This window comes from Poecilia latipinna, unplaced genomic scaffold (genome assembly GCF_001443285.1).
Source record: "Poecilia latipinna isolate Pla-1442-1.1 unplaced genomic scaffold, P_latipinna-1.0 Scaffold100, whole genome shotgun sequence".
NCBI lineage: Eukaryota > Metazoa > Chordata > Actinopteri > Cyprinodontiformes > Poeciliidae > Poecilia > Poecilia latipinna.
This window is the reverse complement of record NW_015112716.1, coordinates 244,732-258,890: the sequence shown is the minus strand read 5'-3', so window position 1 is coordinate 258,890 and position 14,159 is coordinate 244,732. Positions and strand designations below refer to the sequence as shown.

At 39.6% G+C, this 14,159-nt stretch overlaps 2 protein-coding genes across 11 annotated transcripts in view; one reads left to right on the top strand and one right to left on the bottom strand.

Moving 5' to 3' along the window:
• Nucleotides 1-3,952, top strand: napepld (N-acyl phosphatidylethanolamine phospholipase D). Of its 5 annotated transcripts, none has more exons than XM_015027020.1 (10): nucleotides 1-108; nucleotides 236-349; nucleotides 456-596; nucleotides 1,186-1,410; nucleotides 1,510-1,613; nucleotides 1,694-1,859; nucleotides 2,150-2,298; nucleotides 2,615-2,722; nucleotides 3,263-3,291; nucleotides 3,322-3,952. In XM_015027020.1, the coding sequence occupies exons 1-10, from the start codon at nucleotides 49-51 to the stop codon at nucleotides 3,330-3,332; spliced, it is 1,107 nt and encodes a 368-aa protein (XP_014882506.1). In that variant the 5' UTR covers nucleotides 1-48; the 3' UTR covers nucleotides 3,333-3,952. The 5 variants fall into 5 exon arrangements, with proteins under 5 accessions (XP_014882506.1, XP_014882499.1, XP_014882519.1 ...); XM_015027013.1 differs by having other exon boundaries at nucleotides 2,615-2,729; nucleotides 3,278-3,291; nucleotides 3,322-3,487; XM_015027033.1 differs by lacking the exon at nucleotides 2,615-2,722 and having other exon boundaries at nucleotides 3,278-3,291.
• Nucleotides 3,953-3,957: 5 nt separating this feature from the next.
• Nucleotides 3,958-14,159, bottom strand: part of cacna2d4a (calcium channel, voltage-dependent, alpha 2/delta subunit 4a) — an 85,979-nt gene continuing 75,777 nt past the window's right edge. For 5 of the 6 annotated variants that reach the window (XM_015026997.1, XM_015026990.1, XM_015026977.1 and 2 more), the window contains 11 exons: nucleotides 13,923-13,937; nucleotides 13,352-13,396; nucleotides 13,081-13,143; nucleotides 11,675-11,745; nucleotides 10,328-10,403; nucleotides 10,179-10,231; nucleotides 9,828-9,883; nucleotides 8,736-8,756; nucleotides 8,176-8,296; nucleotides 6,687-7,113; nucleotides 3,958-6,216 (listed from right to left, as the gene is read on the bottom strand). In XM_015026997.1, the coding sequence (XP_014882483.1) occupies nucleotides 6,948-7,113; nucleotides 8,176-8,296; nucleotides 8,736-8,756; nucleotides 9,828-9,883; nucleotides 10,179-10,231; nucleotides 10,328-10,403; nucleotides 11,675-11,745; nucleotides 13,081-13,143; nucleotides 13,352-13,396; nucleotides 13,923-13,937 (687 nt within the window). In that variant the 3' untranslated portion in view covers nucleotides 3,958-6,216; nucleotides 6,687-6,947. The remainder of the gene's footprint in view (nucleotides 6,217-6,686; nucleotides 7,114-8,175; nucleotides 8,297-8,735; nucleotides 8,757-9,827; nucleotides 9,884-10,178; nucleotides 10,232-10,327; nucleotides 10,404-11,674; nucleotides 11,746-13,080; nucleotides 13,144-13,351; nucleotides 13,397-13,922; nucleotides 13,938-14,159) is intronic. The other variant, XM_015026983.1, reaches the window with a different exon arrangement.

Below are 14,159 nucleotides of genomic sequence, written 5' to 3'. Positions count from 1 at the left end.
GAGTCAGCGGTTTCTGTATGCTGTTACAGATGTGTTGCTGGTAGAAACATGGAGAAACCAAAATCCTCAGACAGAGCAGAGCTGGAAGAGACAACAGGCCTGGTGGAGGTAACCAACACTTTTATCCTGAAAAATCTTGCATGTCAGGATGAGTTTCTGCTGATTTTGGTGCTAAATTATCAGCACTTGCATGCTTTTTAAATCGCTCTTTGTATTTTATTATTTTTTTATTAAGGATGGTGATTTGCCTCAAGGTGCCGAAGGTGGAAAGGTGGATCCTCGAACACCGAGGAAGAGCAGCTCCTCCCGCTCTTCCCGTAAGAGTTTCCGTCTGGACTACCGACTGGAGGTAACGACCCTCCTCCTTCTGCTCACCAACGCCCAACATTCAAGTCTCTTCAGAGTTCAAATAAATGTCACGCTGTATCTCAGGTGTGTTTTATTTTTGAATGCAGGAGGAGGTGACGAAGTCCTGTCAGGACAAACATGGTCGCTGGACAAACCCCTGGCCAACATGGCGCTTTCCTTCCTACTCTATGCTGCTCAGATTTCTGGTGCTGGATAAAAATCACAGCAGTGTGCCAACAAGCAAAGAGGTAGGAAACCACTTGCATGTTAAAACCCGCAAGTCACTTTATTTTACTGTAGATAATTCAGAAACTTAAAAAAACAAAACAATGTTTATTAGTGGAAGAAGAACCAAGTCTGCAGTGCTCACATTTATGGAGTCTGCTTACCGCTCTGCTGTAATAATTAGTATCACAAGCTCATCTTTCACAGCCCTGAGCTGACATGCTGTTATTTATAGCTGCTTCTGGAAACTTTGCTGTGTTCATTGAGGGATTATCCGGCCTTAAAGGCTCCTTTCACGCAGCATAACAAAAACATTGAATTCTTTATTTGCACCAGTTGTTTGTATATTGTCTATTTATTGGACTTTATCTGATAACTTATGAGCACAAAAAATCTGAAAAGCGTGACATCCATTTGTATTCAACCCCACTGACGCAAAACTTTGTTAAAGGACCTTTTAGCTGCGAGGTCGTTGTCCTCTAGTATTTAGCCAACACTTACAAATATATAGGTTGAAAGATGAGCATGTTTAAAATATATATATAAAAATATTATTTTTATTTTTTTTTAAGTCAGTCTAAGTTTCTTCTGTCCTCCCTGCTCTCCCCACAGGTCCTGGACAGTGAACTCCCAGTATTGGAGCCCTACTTTGTCCAGAATCCAGAAGCGTTGGACTCTCCTGCTGGTATGAGGGTCACCTGGCTGGGCCACGCTACAGTTCTGGTCGAAATGGAGGGGGTCAACATTCTGACCGACCCCATTTTCAGCCAGAGAGCATCATTTCTTCAGTTCATGGGGCCCAAACGATACAGAGGACCCCCCTGCACAGTGGAACAGGTTCGAAGATCTTTCATGGTCCCACTTTTACTTTGTGAACAAACAGAATCCTTTGAATCAAACCTGGCTTTATTCAGCTCAGTCCTCTCCTACAAACAGCTGCCGAGGATAGACGCCGTCCTCATCAGCCACTCTCATTACGATCACCTGGATGCTGGATCTGTTGCCAGCCTTAATGCACGCTTTGGAGGGGAGCTACGCTGGTATGTGTCCCAAATCGTTCCCCACCCCCCACACACACACCTTCCAGTGTTCCTGTGAAATATGATGCATGTTTTAACAGGTTCGTACCCCTGGGTTTGATGGACTGGCTGGCCAAGATGGGCTGCGAGAACGTGATGGAGCTGGACTGGTGGGAGGAAAACTGCGTCCCGGGTCACGACAACATCACGTTTGTCTGCACACCCTCTCAGCACTGGAGCAAACGGACAGCGTGGGATGATAACAGGGTACTTGATAGTAAATGTTGTAGTGTGTTGGGACTGCTATCAGTTTGGTTTTATAAACAGCACTGATAATCTAAGTGCTGCAATGTTATCGTTGGGCAAGTGAGCAGAAATGTATTCGGTGTGATAGCAGCACTTTATTGAAGAGTCTGCAGCCCAACATTTTTCAATGGAGAAGAAAGATTAAACAAAAAGGGCAAAACTACTTCTTCTCTCTGTGAAAATCTCTTTAATTTTCTGCTGCACTAAAAACTGTCAGAATTGTAACCATTTAACTTTTTATATCTTTTCAGTCTTTATGGAGTAGCTGGTCTGTTTTGGGTCCCAACCATCGATTCTTCTTCGCCGGCGACACAGGCTACTGTCCGTCCTTCCAGGAGATCGGACGCCGCTTTGGGCCATTCGACCTCGCAGCGATCCCAATTGGAGCGTACCTGCCCAGGTAGAGAGGCACACACTCCCACACAGCAGATCAGGCACAAAGAGTTTCATGTTTTAACACACTTCTGAGGCATGCTTATGTGTTTCATATGAAGTTATTTAATATGTGCAGAAGCCGACAAATTCACTGAAACCACTGTTACAGGTTCATATTTTAGTGCAGTAGCGAAGTCCAACACTTGCTAAGTATACCAATGTGTAGCCAGTGGTACTCGGTTTAAGGTCTCCTTTCATACACGTGCATGCAAAAATATCTTAATGTTCAGTTTCAGCATTTTAATAAGCAGGACTGATGTCATTTCCTGTTGGGTTTTCAGGGATGTGATGAAGGGACAGCATGTGGATCCAGAAGAGGCTGTTCAGATTCATCAGGACCTTCAGGCCAAACAGTCTGTAGCCATACACTGGGGGACCTTCGCCCTCGCCTATGAGGTAGGATGTTAGAAAAGAGTCAGCAGCAGTCACTACATGTCTTAAGTTAAAATAGAAGCAGCCTGCCTTTATACAATGTAAATTAAATGTCAACCATTTGTTAGGATTTCTGCCACTGTTTAAAAAAAAAAAAAAAGAGATATCTCGAGATAAAATCTAGAAATGATCTTTTCTAGATTTTATCCCGAAATAAAATCTAGAAATAATCTCTTCTAGATTTTATCTCGAGATAAAATCTAGAAAAGATCGAGATAAAATCTAGAAGAGATCTCTTCTAGATTTTATCGCGATAAAATCTAGAAAAGATTATTTCCAGATTTTATCTCTTGAGATTTCCATTTTAATTATCTCAATTGTTTGTTTTTTTTAACAGTGGCAGAAATGGGTTACCATAAGGGTTCCCACATAGTGTAGAAACAAAGTATTTTAAAGTCGTAAATACAGTTATCTTATGTATACAAACCCTGCCATTTTTTTCATGGATGTAATATGAGGTACAAATGGTAATATAATTTAAGTCTAGACTTCCTCGTCTCTCCTCCATGCAGTACTACCTGGAGCCGCCGGTCCGTCTCAGAGAGGCCCTGGAGCAGAGGGGACTGAAACCAGAATCCTTCTTCACGTTGCATCACGGGGAGTCCCGGCTCATCGCCACACAAGATGGAGACGTCTTCGACTGATGTCTGCAAAACCAAACATTTCATTAAAAGACTGAAGACTTGAGCTCAACCTAAATAAAAATGAATGTTTTATGGTGCATACATTAACTGTTTGGCATCTCACAGCTGCAGGAGGAGTTTGTACAAGGATCACACTTTGATCTAAGGTGATTCACCTTCAGTCATATGATCAATTATTATTGCAGACATGACAGGAAGAGATGACTTACATGCTGATTCTCTTAGAGTTGAGGCTTCGGGGGTTTGCACACTGCCTCAGACCCCTTTGAGCCCTGAGGAGGAAAAACAAAGCGAGGTCAGAGCAGAAAAGGTTCACAGGACAGGATTTAAAGTTCAAACCCATCCCTTCTAAGAAGCTAAGTTTTTCAGATTGTGTTGGTTTAAAACTCTAGCTTCACCTTGCAACTTTAGACTCCTACATGAAGAGTGTTATTCTTTGAGATGAGTGTTGCCATATAGTTTTTTTTTTCTGAATGTGCTACAGCCAATCCAGAACTGCTACCTGTGATGTTTACATTCAACTGCAATGTCCTGATAGACTTTTTGTGGAAAAACATGCTGAAGTTGAGCTGGGCTCAACTGCAAAGTGCTTTTGTTGCAGCTTCAGCTATTTTTTCTCTTTTTTTTGTGCTGTGAAAACATCAAAGCTGCATATCCTCTCAACAGTTTTTTTTTCCCCATTTTGAAGAATTTCGGTCGTGTGTATTTACTTTTATGGAGCAAAAATGGAAGAGTTTTGGCATTGCTGTGACAGAGACTTTACTGTCTCTTACCCTGAATGTAAAACGGTAATAGCACAATGTTGAACCCATTTACTGCAGTAACATGTGTGAGCCTGAACAGCCAGTTGTGCTTTACACTTTATCACTTTCGGTAAACGTCACATTAAATACACTATTCCAGTTAAATGCGTATGTTTTCTTGCTCAAATGGAGACTAAAAGGGACTTAACTTTACTAGCAAGAAAAGAGAAATGCTTCAGGAAATTTTGTACTAGATTACTAATTGTTCCAAGAAGCATAAGCGTTATTGTAGTGTTTTCGTCTACAACAGGGGAAGAGGAAAACGCAAATAAAAGTAACTCACCAGAAACGAGCCTGACTTACTGCTGGCAATGATGTCGAAAAAGTCCAAAAAATGACTGACATCGAAAATGAGGCCAAGTGATATGCCAAAATAGTGCATATTTTGCACTATGATGCAAAATATTAAGCCATAGAATGTAAATGTTTGAAACAGCATACTTACCTGCAACTCCATAATCATAGTAAGTTGTTTTACCATCCTCCAGGTTTGCCAGCGTACTTCACATTTAGAACTTCTGGAAGAGGTCCAGGGTCCGATTCCCAGTCAAATCTTTCTGCATGGAGTTTGGAAGTTCTCCTTCTTCTTATGGTCCTGAATGCAAGCAATGCTATTTGTGACAGACAAATGAAGAAAAGAAGAAAAAAAAAACAACAACAGCAAACCGATAGAAAAAAACACATGGATTTAATTTACTTAACAGTGTACAAAACATGACTTAAGTTGGTGTCGCTCACAATTTCATTTACAGATTAATGTTCAAAGGGCATTATAAACAAAGACAAATGATTACAGTAAGTAAACTCTTTACCAAAAATATATTACTGTGAGGCAAAACCACCCAGAGTGTTTCAAATGGACAGTGACCCGTCAGTTCAACCAAAATGATTTTGTAAAATTAATTAAAACACACCAATACCTACAGACACTAAAGATTACAATGAAACTTAAAAACTATTTTGTTTTACTTTCTGTTAGACTTACATTTGGACATATTTGGAAAGGTTGATGCATCCTGGGGAAAACTTACAGCATATGTATTTTTTTCATATTTATATACAGCAGAAAGGCACAGCTCATCAAAAGTAAAAGGTAATTAGAAATCGCTCATACTTCTTATCCTCAGTATATAGCCAGAAGCTAAATCTGTGTTCACATACAGGAAATGCACATGCTTCCATCAACATGCAGAATAAGCATTTATTTCTGCAATGTTCAGCTGAATTTTGTTTGCTTTTTTCCCCTTGTTCGTTTCTAACTTTTCTAAAAAAAACAATGATCCCAAATTTACTTCAAACATCTTCTGGTCTCACGATTACCAATGCGTATTTGACACATACCAAAGAGTATTGGGAGCTCTTTGCTGCCTTCTAGTGGTTGGAGTGTGAATGATCCTTGGTTGTGATTGTATACTATTAAGCTGTATTTGAAATAATTTGCTATTAGATCATAATGAATTGCAGAAAAACCTCAGTAGCACTTCAGTTTTAAAGGCCTGTTTAGCCATAGCAGCATCAATAAGTAAACTACATATTTGAGAGTGGAAATGTCTGTTAAAGAACCCCAATACACCTAATACAGCTAATTTGCATCGTAACCTTTATGATACATTAATATCTATTACTATTTGTTCTGAACCCAAATGGAGATTCCCTACTTAAGTTAGTTTCTCCTGAATATCAAACATTATTTTTCCAGCGTTACATTTGCTTTAGCTTTTAGGAGTTATGTGTTCATGATTCGTATAAAATGTCCACAGGGTTTGCAGTCTGCAGATAAACATGTAGAATCTGCTTCCAAAGAAGTCCACTTGAGGTGATTTGTGTGCAAACCTGTCTTGTTCTTTTAGAGTCGTGTTTGTTAAAAAAAAAAAAAAAAAAAAAAAAAAAAAGAGAGAAACGATTCTGGCATCAGGAAACAAGCGCAGCGCGGGAGAGGCAGAGGAGAAGGAGAGGGCCTGAGAGACGTATAAAAGACGCGCCGCCGCAGTCATTAGCGTTCTCCTGGAAGAACAAAACAGACAGAATGTTGCGTTTCTGTCATTGTGTTCCTTCACATTAAAACGACCTAACAGACATGAAAAGAGTATGTCCGTACATGTAGGTGTATTCAGTGTATTCAGTCTACCCATTTCCTGTTGACATAAACATCTTATTTAAAGGAGCTCTGCGATTTTACAGACATGGCAGCAATCAGGGTTAAAAAAATGTTTTAGTTAATCAAAGATAATGAATGACTTAACCAAGAGACAACTGACCACTTGGATTTTCACACAGGTCCAGGCTGGTTAGACTGGCACTTGACAATTACATTTTGTATAATCTAAGTTTTATAAAAATGCAAAACCAGAATACACGTACATATGGACACTTTATAAACTTCTGCAATAAATAAAGTAAAAAGTATTCCAAACAATAGCTTACTCTACATGTCATATTGTGCAGCAGCACTTGCTCGACAGTGAGGATCTGACCTGTGGGTGGTAGGAGTGGCAGGACTCAGGACGTCTCCGGACCTTCTGGGACCTCATCCTGTCGCACTTAACTGATGCGTTATGTGCTACGTGACTCAGGAAAATATGATAAAATGACAGCAAACGCTTCAAACTTCAGATTTATGCGAGATGTTATTATACTAATAGATTCCTCTGTGGAATTATTAAAATTAGGAGCAAACCTATTACAATTTAAACTTGTGGTAGTTTGGGGCTGACCAGTTTTTAGGCAACACTTTTTTATTTAATAAAAAAAAAAAAATGTTGATATAAAATCACACAAAGGATATATTTGACTTCTTTGGGCACCAGGGTGATGGGTGGGTACTGCCTGGAGCAGTCACAGTCTCCTTGTACCACCAGCATCAGCAGGTTGCTTTCAGGTATTTGTTGAACTACAAACATTCTGAGGCAGATAAAAAAAGTCCAAAGTGGAAAATAAACAGAATGTCGAGCGAACTCCACAGAACACGAGTGGTAAATGTACGGTAATGCAGAAAACATGTTAATACGCCTGAATGAACTCAACATACAGAGCGTTGCAAAAGTATCCTTAACCTTTGAACTTTTTCATATTTTTTTCATGTTGCAAGAACAAACCTAAATATGTTGATATACAAAGCCGGTAGGGACATAACAGTGTCACAATTTTCTTATTTTTATTTCTAAAAACTGTTGAAAAGTATAAATAATCTCCTCCTCCTTTTGACTGTATGTCATTTTTGACTCCTTGTAATTGTCCTTGCCTGTATGCTTGGCTGCCTTAACAGGAAGTAGGTTTTCATTCCTCTAACTTTATAATAATTCATGCAACATGGGGAGTTTTCCATTATCACTCCCTGCAGAGGAAAACAGACCCACCACTGTTTGCCTAATCTGTCAAGATGAAAAAAAAGAAGAGAAATCATGTATTTTTTCCTTCCACTACTCTTTGTTGCCTCATCACGTAAAATCATAATCAATATTTTAGGTTTGTGTTGAAATGTGACAAAATATGAACAACAGACATGGATAGAATGTATAATGTAAAAGCTATAACTTGGTTGTGATACCACTATTGTCCACATGAGGGCACTCCCACTCAGTTTGTCTTACAAACCGTTTTCCCTTTTTCAACCAGTTTACCTCCCACCGTTTTGAATCATTGTCTCCGTCTCCCCATCTTGTCATTCAAACCTGTTGTTTCTATTTTAATACTCTCATTCACTTTTACTTTCTTCTATTTTTCGGATGCCTCTCACTCTTTCTTGCACACATCCCCACCACCTCGTCTAATTTTGATCCCCTCTACTTCTTTCCCTCCTCTTGACACTCTTGTATAAATAGACGCCGATCTCAGTGAGCGGAGTGGAGGAAAGCTGTGGAAAATGGATTTTAGGAAGACACTTTAATTTGACCGGTCCAGGGCTTACAGAGGACTGCGCTGCCATGTGTGTGTGTGCATGTCCGTACACGGCTGTGTGCTTACTTCTGGCACCGTCCGCACTTAATAATGCTGTTGGTCTCCTTGACTGACGGCTCGTAAATGAAGCTCGGGTACTCGGTGTCACATGGCTGCAAGACGTTCCATTTTTTCTTGGGAACATAAGCTAATAGAGAGGCAGAAAAGAGGGGGGTCATTTCTTGATTAGTTGGAAGAGCACGCGTGATCGATGGGCTGAAAGCTCAAACTTTTTAGCTTATTACTGCCGCTCAGATGGAAGCATGCTTCGAACAAACCGAATGCACAAGATGAGATTATTTGAAACCAACAAAGAGGAGCTATGGTGGCTGATTAAATTGTACATGTCTGGTCGGGATTCTGCTTAACTGCTCAGAAATTTCATTAGCTGAGATAAAAGTCTACGCTCGGGTCTTGTTTTGAAGGATTTGGCAGCTGTGTCTGCTCCCACTTGAAAGCCTTATGTAATCTGACACACTAAATTTAATTCTACTTGGAACGTTTCACAAACAGCACATCACACATGAAACACAAAGGTCTGCGGAGCAACCCAGCTTCCTCTGAAACACCTGAGAGCAGGTACTCACAGCGGCTGAAGGATGGTTTAGCTGGATGGATGGATGGATGGATGGATGGATGGATGGATGGATGGACGATGGTAGTTATGAGGAGTTGTGAATGTTTGATACATGAAAACAAGTGAAAAGAAATGAAAGCTGTTATTATACGAGAATCAATTGAAGACGTGCGTCATCCAGTTAAAACCAAATGGACCCTGCAGCCGGTCAGTTGGGTTTACCGAATTTATGTCTACTTGCTGAATGTCAGGATAATGAGGAAAACGTCTTGGAGGATTTCTTTTTAACTTCCATCTAGCTAATAGTTACTCATGTTCCATTGGGAGCTTAAGTGGCAGCTGTGTGCTTGGGATTACTCATGTTGTTTTCTTCTGAATGCAGTGAAGACAGAAACATTCTTAAAGCCTTCCAGTAATACAGTCCGAACTGAAGCTGCGTTTTACTCTTGAGCTTATAATATCACATTTATCACCTAGTGCTGTAATGGCAATTTCCTTCTAAAGCGGCATTACCAACACGAACAAATTTTCTCACAGTAATTATTAAACTGGTAATTGTTTTATTTCTAATAACCAACGCTTTAAATAGCTTGGAAATGTCAAGCTGATGGCATGGCGTAGTTAGCTTCTGATATGTTAATTTCCGACATTTGAGTGAAATGGAGTCACACCTGTGCACCTCAAACACACAACTACCAAAATATCAGGAAGAAAACTGTGAGCCTCCCCCAAGTCTGGTCCTTCTTGTTCAATTTTCCTAATTAAAACGCATTTAAACTCTACATTTTGTTTCATTTCAGTCAATGTTAGTCGCTGAGAAAAAGCTACATCACTTTTTTAAACATTGAGCATAAATCTGGTTTCAACTGCATTTCTCCAAAATGCTCCATTTCACCTTGCAGTTACGATGAAGATGAAGTGAGTATTTTGAGTGGAATGCAAATAGCAGCAAAATGACAATGCTTGTTAAGACATACAAAACAGTTAACATGGGAGATATGGTACTATTCCGAGTCTGTCCTTAAGGTTGTGTAAGACATACAGAAAGATATGGCAGGAATACATGGAAACCGAACCAATTTCCAGGTCAGCGTGAGCTCACCGTCAGCAAAATGCTCCGAGTGCCAGAAGCTGCAGAAATTGAACTCCAGTAGAAACCTGAAAGAGGAAAGAGAGATCACAGCAGATTGCAGACAGATCAGATGGAGAACTCAAAAAACTGGGTAATGTTTTAACATGGAAGTGACAACTAAATACGCCTTCGTGGCACATTTCCGTTACCTGCTTTAAAAAGTGTCATTCAAACAAACGAAAGACTTTTCGAAGAGAAATCTATAAGTCAGTATTTTTAGGTTTGAAAAAGTGAATCTGATTTCTGTGTCGCTAACCAATAAACTTTGCTGTGCGTTGACGGTTGGGAGCAGCCAAAACTGTCGCCTCTAGCAACACTTACAGAAGGACGTTAGAGAGGAACCACTTCAAAGTTGAAGCCAAAGCATAGAATGACTGTAGAGAGAGGGGGTGGGGGGATGAAGTTTAGTGTAAAAGTGACGGGATTCTTGTTTGAAACTTATTAATGAAGACTGAAGTCATTGAACTTACGCTGAGAAGTGGGCGGGCGCTGCTGACAGAGTGAGGGTTGGTCTTACACATGGCCTGGTAGTCAAACAATGAGACCCTGGAGGAACACAAGCATAACATGCAAACAGTGTTGAGATCTCAGCATCTTTTAGCGTCTTTTATTGATTCCCTGACCGTCTCCAGGCACCAAGCAGCACTACCAACTGCAAGGAAAACAAAACAAACAAAAAAAGTCAGACGAGGAAAAAGAAAACAACCCGGTGGATTGCTTTTATTTTTTTCTTGCAAGGACCAAAAATGTTGCGACTGAGATCTGATCTCTGAACATGTAAACATCTGACCTGATGTTGCCTTTTCTGGCAGATTCTTAATAATCCATAATTAAGAACATTTAAGTATTTTCTAATTTTTTTATTGTAAACTTTACAATAAGGCGTTTATAGTGAAGAAAAAGGTCCAGATTACGGAAATGTACCAATACTGTGAAATCTTCTAGGTAAGATGTATACACATTAATATAGACAAAACCCAACTAAATGGAATTACACAATTTCTCCTTGATTTTTAGCTCCTAAAATACATTATAGTGCTCCATACCAATAAATAATCACCTGTCCAAAATCTGTCCACCTGTCCCTGACTTAACATTTGAGTAAAATAAACTGTTGTGTAATGCTGCATACTCCTCATTTTGAATGTGTGAGTCGGGTTTTATCCAAGAGGAAACTGTCCTTGTGCCATTGACCATCTGCACACAGAGTCCAGTGGACCTCCATGTATTGTGTTTCTTAAGAGTCTTTGTGAAAACAGGAGCTCACACCTGTTATCTGCTCAGTAACAGCAGACCGAGAAAAATGACGCAGCGCTGTCTGTACTGTGCTTTAAGCAGAGAACACACGCTGGATTTCTGCATATCCTAAGAATTAATCCTAATTTATCAACAGTTTGACTTTGATAGCATTTTTTTTTACAGGGAACTCCACTTTTAGTTAATTTAAGTTAAAGGGGAGAAACACATTTCTCTTTTTATATTAAGCACAAAAATGTCGACTGTTTGCCATACTATTGCTCTGACAGGATGTTAAGAAGTAGATTGATGATCTGTGTTTTAACAGCACTGTATGGCCAGATGCATTTCCCACATTTTTGCATAAAATTAGAAACAAAAACAAACAGGAGGTAATCAGAAGCACATTCTCTCATGGACTCCTGATTGCGCCACAGCATGGGGTGACCTAATTGTCCTAATGTACTGTGACAGCCGAACAAACGTTTTTTTTGACAACTTTTCACCACACGCACGATAAACCGCCTGCAACACGACTGTCTCATCAACCAGGCAGCCAGCAGATCGGTTCCAGTCCGTACCTCTTAAACATGCCCATTTGGATCAATGTGGTCATCACCGATCCGTCGGTTTCGCCAAAGAAACGTCCCGCCTGTCAAGAAAAGCAAACTGTTACTATTAAATAAATTCCCGTAATCATAATAATCTGACAGTAGGATTGTAAATGTTTACGCCTCACCGTGAACTCTATGATTTAAACTCTCTTCATTAATTTTTTTTTTTTTTTTTAAATAAAGCCTTACGAATACTGCCGGCTGGCTTTTTACCGAGCAATTTAAAATCCTAATGTCTTTAGGTCTTATTAACTTGCCATAATTACATCAATTACAGTACACATTTTAAATTAAGACTAAACTGTAATAATTGTAGGTGTAAAAATGAAATGATTATTGTTCCCATCTCCAGAACTGATTGCTATTATGTAGAAAACAACATATTAGACGTAAGACGGTCCAACAAAAATCCAACGTTTTCAGAGCCCACTTTCTCTTTTATGTTCTTTTTTTGTTCTACAACAATCAAATTGAAACTATGATTTTTTTTTTCTTCTATCTCCTTTATTTTTTTACTCCACTGTCTCTTTTTAGCGCTTGCGTCAACTACTTGAGTTGGGGAAGCAACTGAAATAAAACAGGCATGAAATTATGTAAAAGGTTACATCACTCCAGGAGGTCCTTGAAATGAGCCGTTTTTTAAATATCTTGACCTTTAGGCTTTTTGAAGCTCAGGCACTGAGAATGTTTATGAAAAAAACGTGAAGAGACCTATACGTGTTTGTTTTTTCAACTGTTTAGGACAATAATATTTTTTTATATGGTCTAACAATAGTTGTAAATCAAAAGGAATTTTTTGTTTTTTGTTACAAATTGACCACTTACCCTGTCCCTGAGGGAGAGAAGCATCCCCACAGCATTATGCTGACACTACAACCATGTCACATTGGTTGGGTAAGGATAATAAGACCTGTTACTTTGCTGCCGAAAAAATTAAATTACGTTCTGACCAGAGCATCTCCCTCCGCAAGTGGACATTTACTAATTAAATGATTGGTATCTGTTTAAAGGGGGAAAGATGTGAACACATGCTGCTTTTCAGATTTTGATATGCAAGTAATTTTGGAAATCATGTTTGATTTTTGTTCCAACACTCTGCTGCTGTATCACATAAAATCTCAGTAAAACACATTGAAGTTTGAGGTTGTAACATCACAAATTAACACTTTCATAAGGGCTTCCAACAGCAGCGTCGAGGAAAAAGGAAAACTACTACCGACCATGCTTACCGTTCTAAAAAATAGATGCAGGCAGTTTTTTGGGCAGAATTCTGCAAATTGTCTTCTCTTTTCAGCGCAGCGATAACAAACAGAGTCAAAACCTCTCAAACGCTCAAAGTACGACTCTAAAAGCCCGTTAATGTGTCAACTTACGTCGCTGCGCTGTTTAGAAATTAGGACAAAGCCATTATTGTCAATCACGTAGCACTCGATGTCCTGATACAAGAAACGAGAGACAGAAAAACAAATTACTTTTGACAAAGACAGATATATTCCAAACAAACGTTATTAAATCTTTCTCAAAAACACCAAGAAAGTCTGTGCTTTAGCGGCTAAATAGAGCAGATATGCAAACTAATTAAGAGTTTTCTGCCCTGAATAATATTCATATAATCTTCCTAAGTCACATAACTAGTGTACTCACAAAGCTGTCACAGCGAAGAGGACAAACCCCCTCTATGGAGGAGCACTAAAGAAAACAAACAGAATCTGCTGTAATTTCAGGCAAACGGATACATTTCAGCAGCAAAACTCATGAATGCGCTGATGTAGGAGTGTAATCTATATGTATAAGCGAGAGGACGGCGTGCCTGCGTTTAACGAGGACATCTTTTAAACACATGCTTCTGTGCGTGTATTTCTTCGAAGGCGCTAGGCTCAAACGGGTCGACAAGTGTCTGAGTATGTGCGAGAGGAAAAAAAAAAAAAAGAAAAAAAGAAAAAATTGTGTCTGCCTTGGTGAGAAATTGTTAATTTTTGCAAGATGCGACAGAAATGTCTACCTGAGATCGACCGCTGAGCGTCTCGTTTGCGAGTAGCAGCTTATTTTGTTTCCGTGCATCTGCGACTGTGTGGATGTGTGCCGTCTGTTTTATTAATGTTGTGAAGCCGAGTTCACGGAGCTCAGCGGGAAACTGTTGATTTGGTTGTGAAGGGAGCGGAGGGGGGGGGGGGGGGGGGGGACGGCGCCCGGGGAAAATTATGCACATACTTACGTCTGTGTCATTCGGCTGGGAAGAAGCAAAGAAGAGATGGAAGGAGAGCATCAGGGGAAAGAAAATGACATTAGATCAGTTGATGATACTGTAAATCAAAGCAATAAATAGACTGTCAATGCTTCCGTTTACTGTTGAAAGAAATAAATGGGCTGTCGCATGTAATGTATAAAACCTTTATTTTCACCGTTTGACGATAAATCAGTCTTAAATTTCTTGCTTTAGATCAGATAGGGC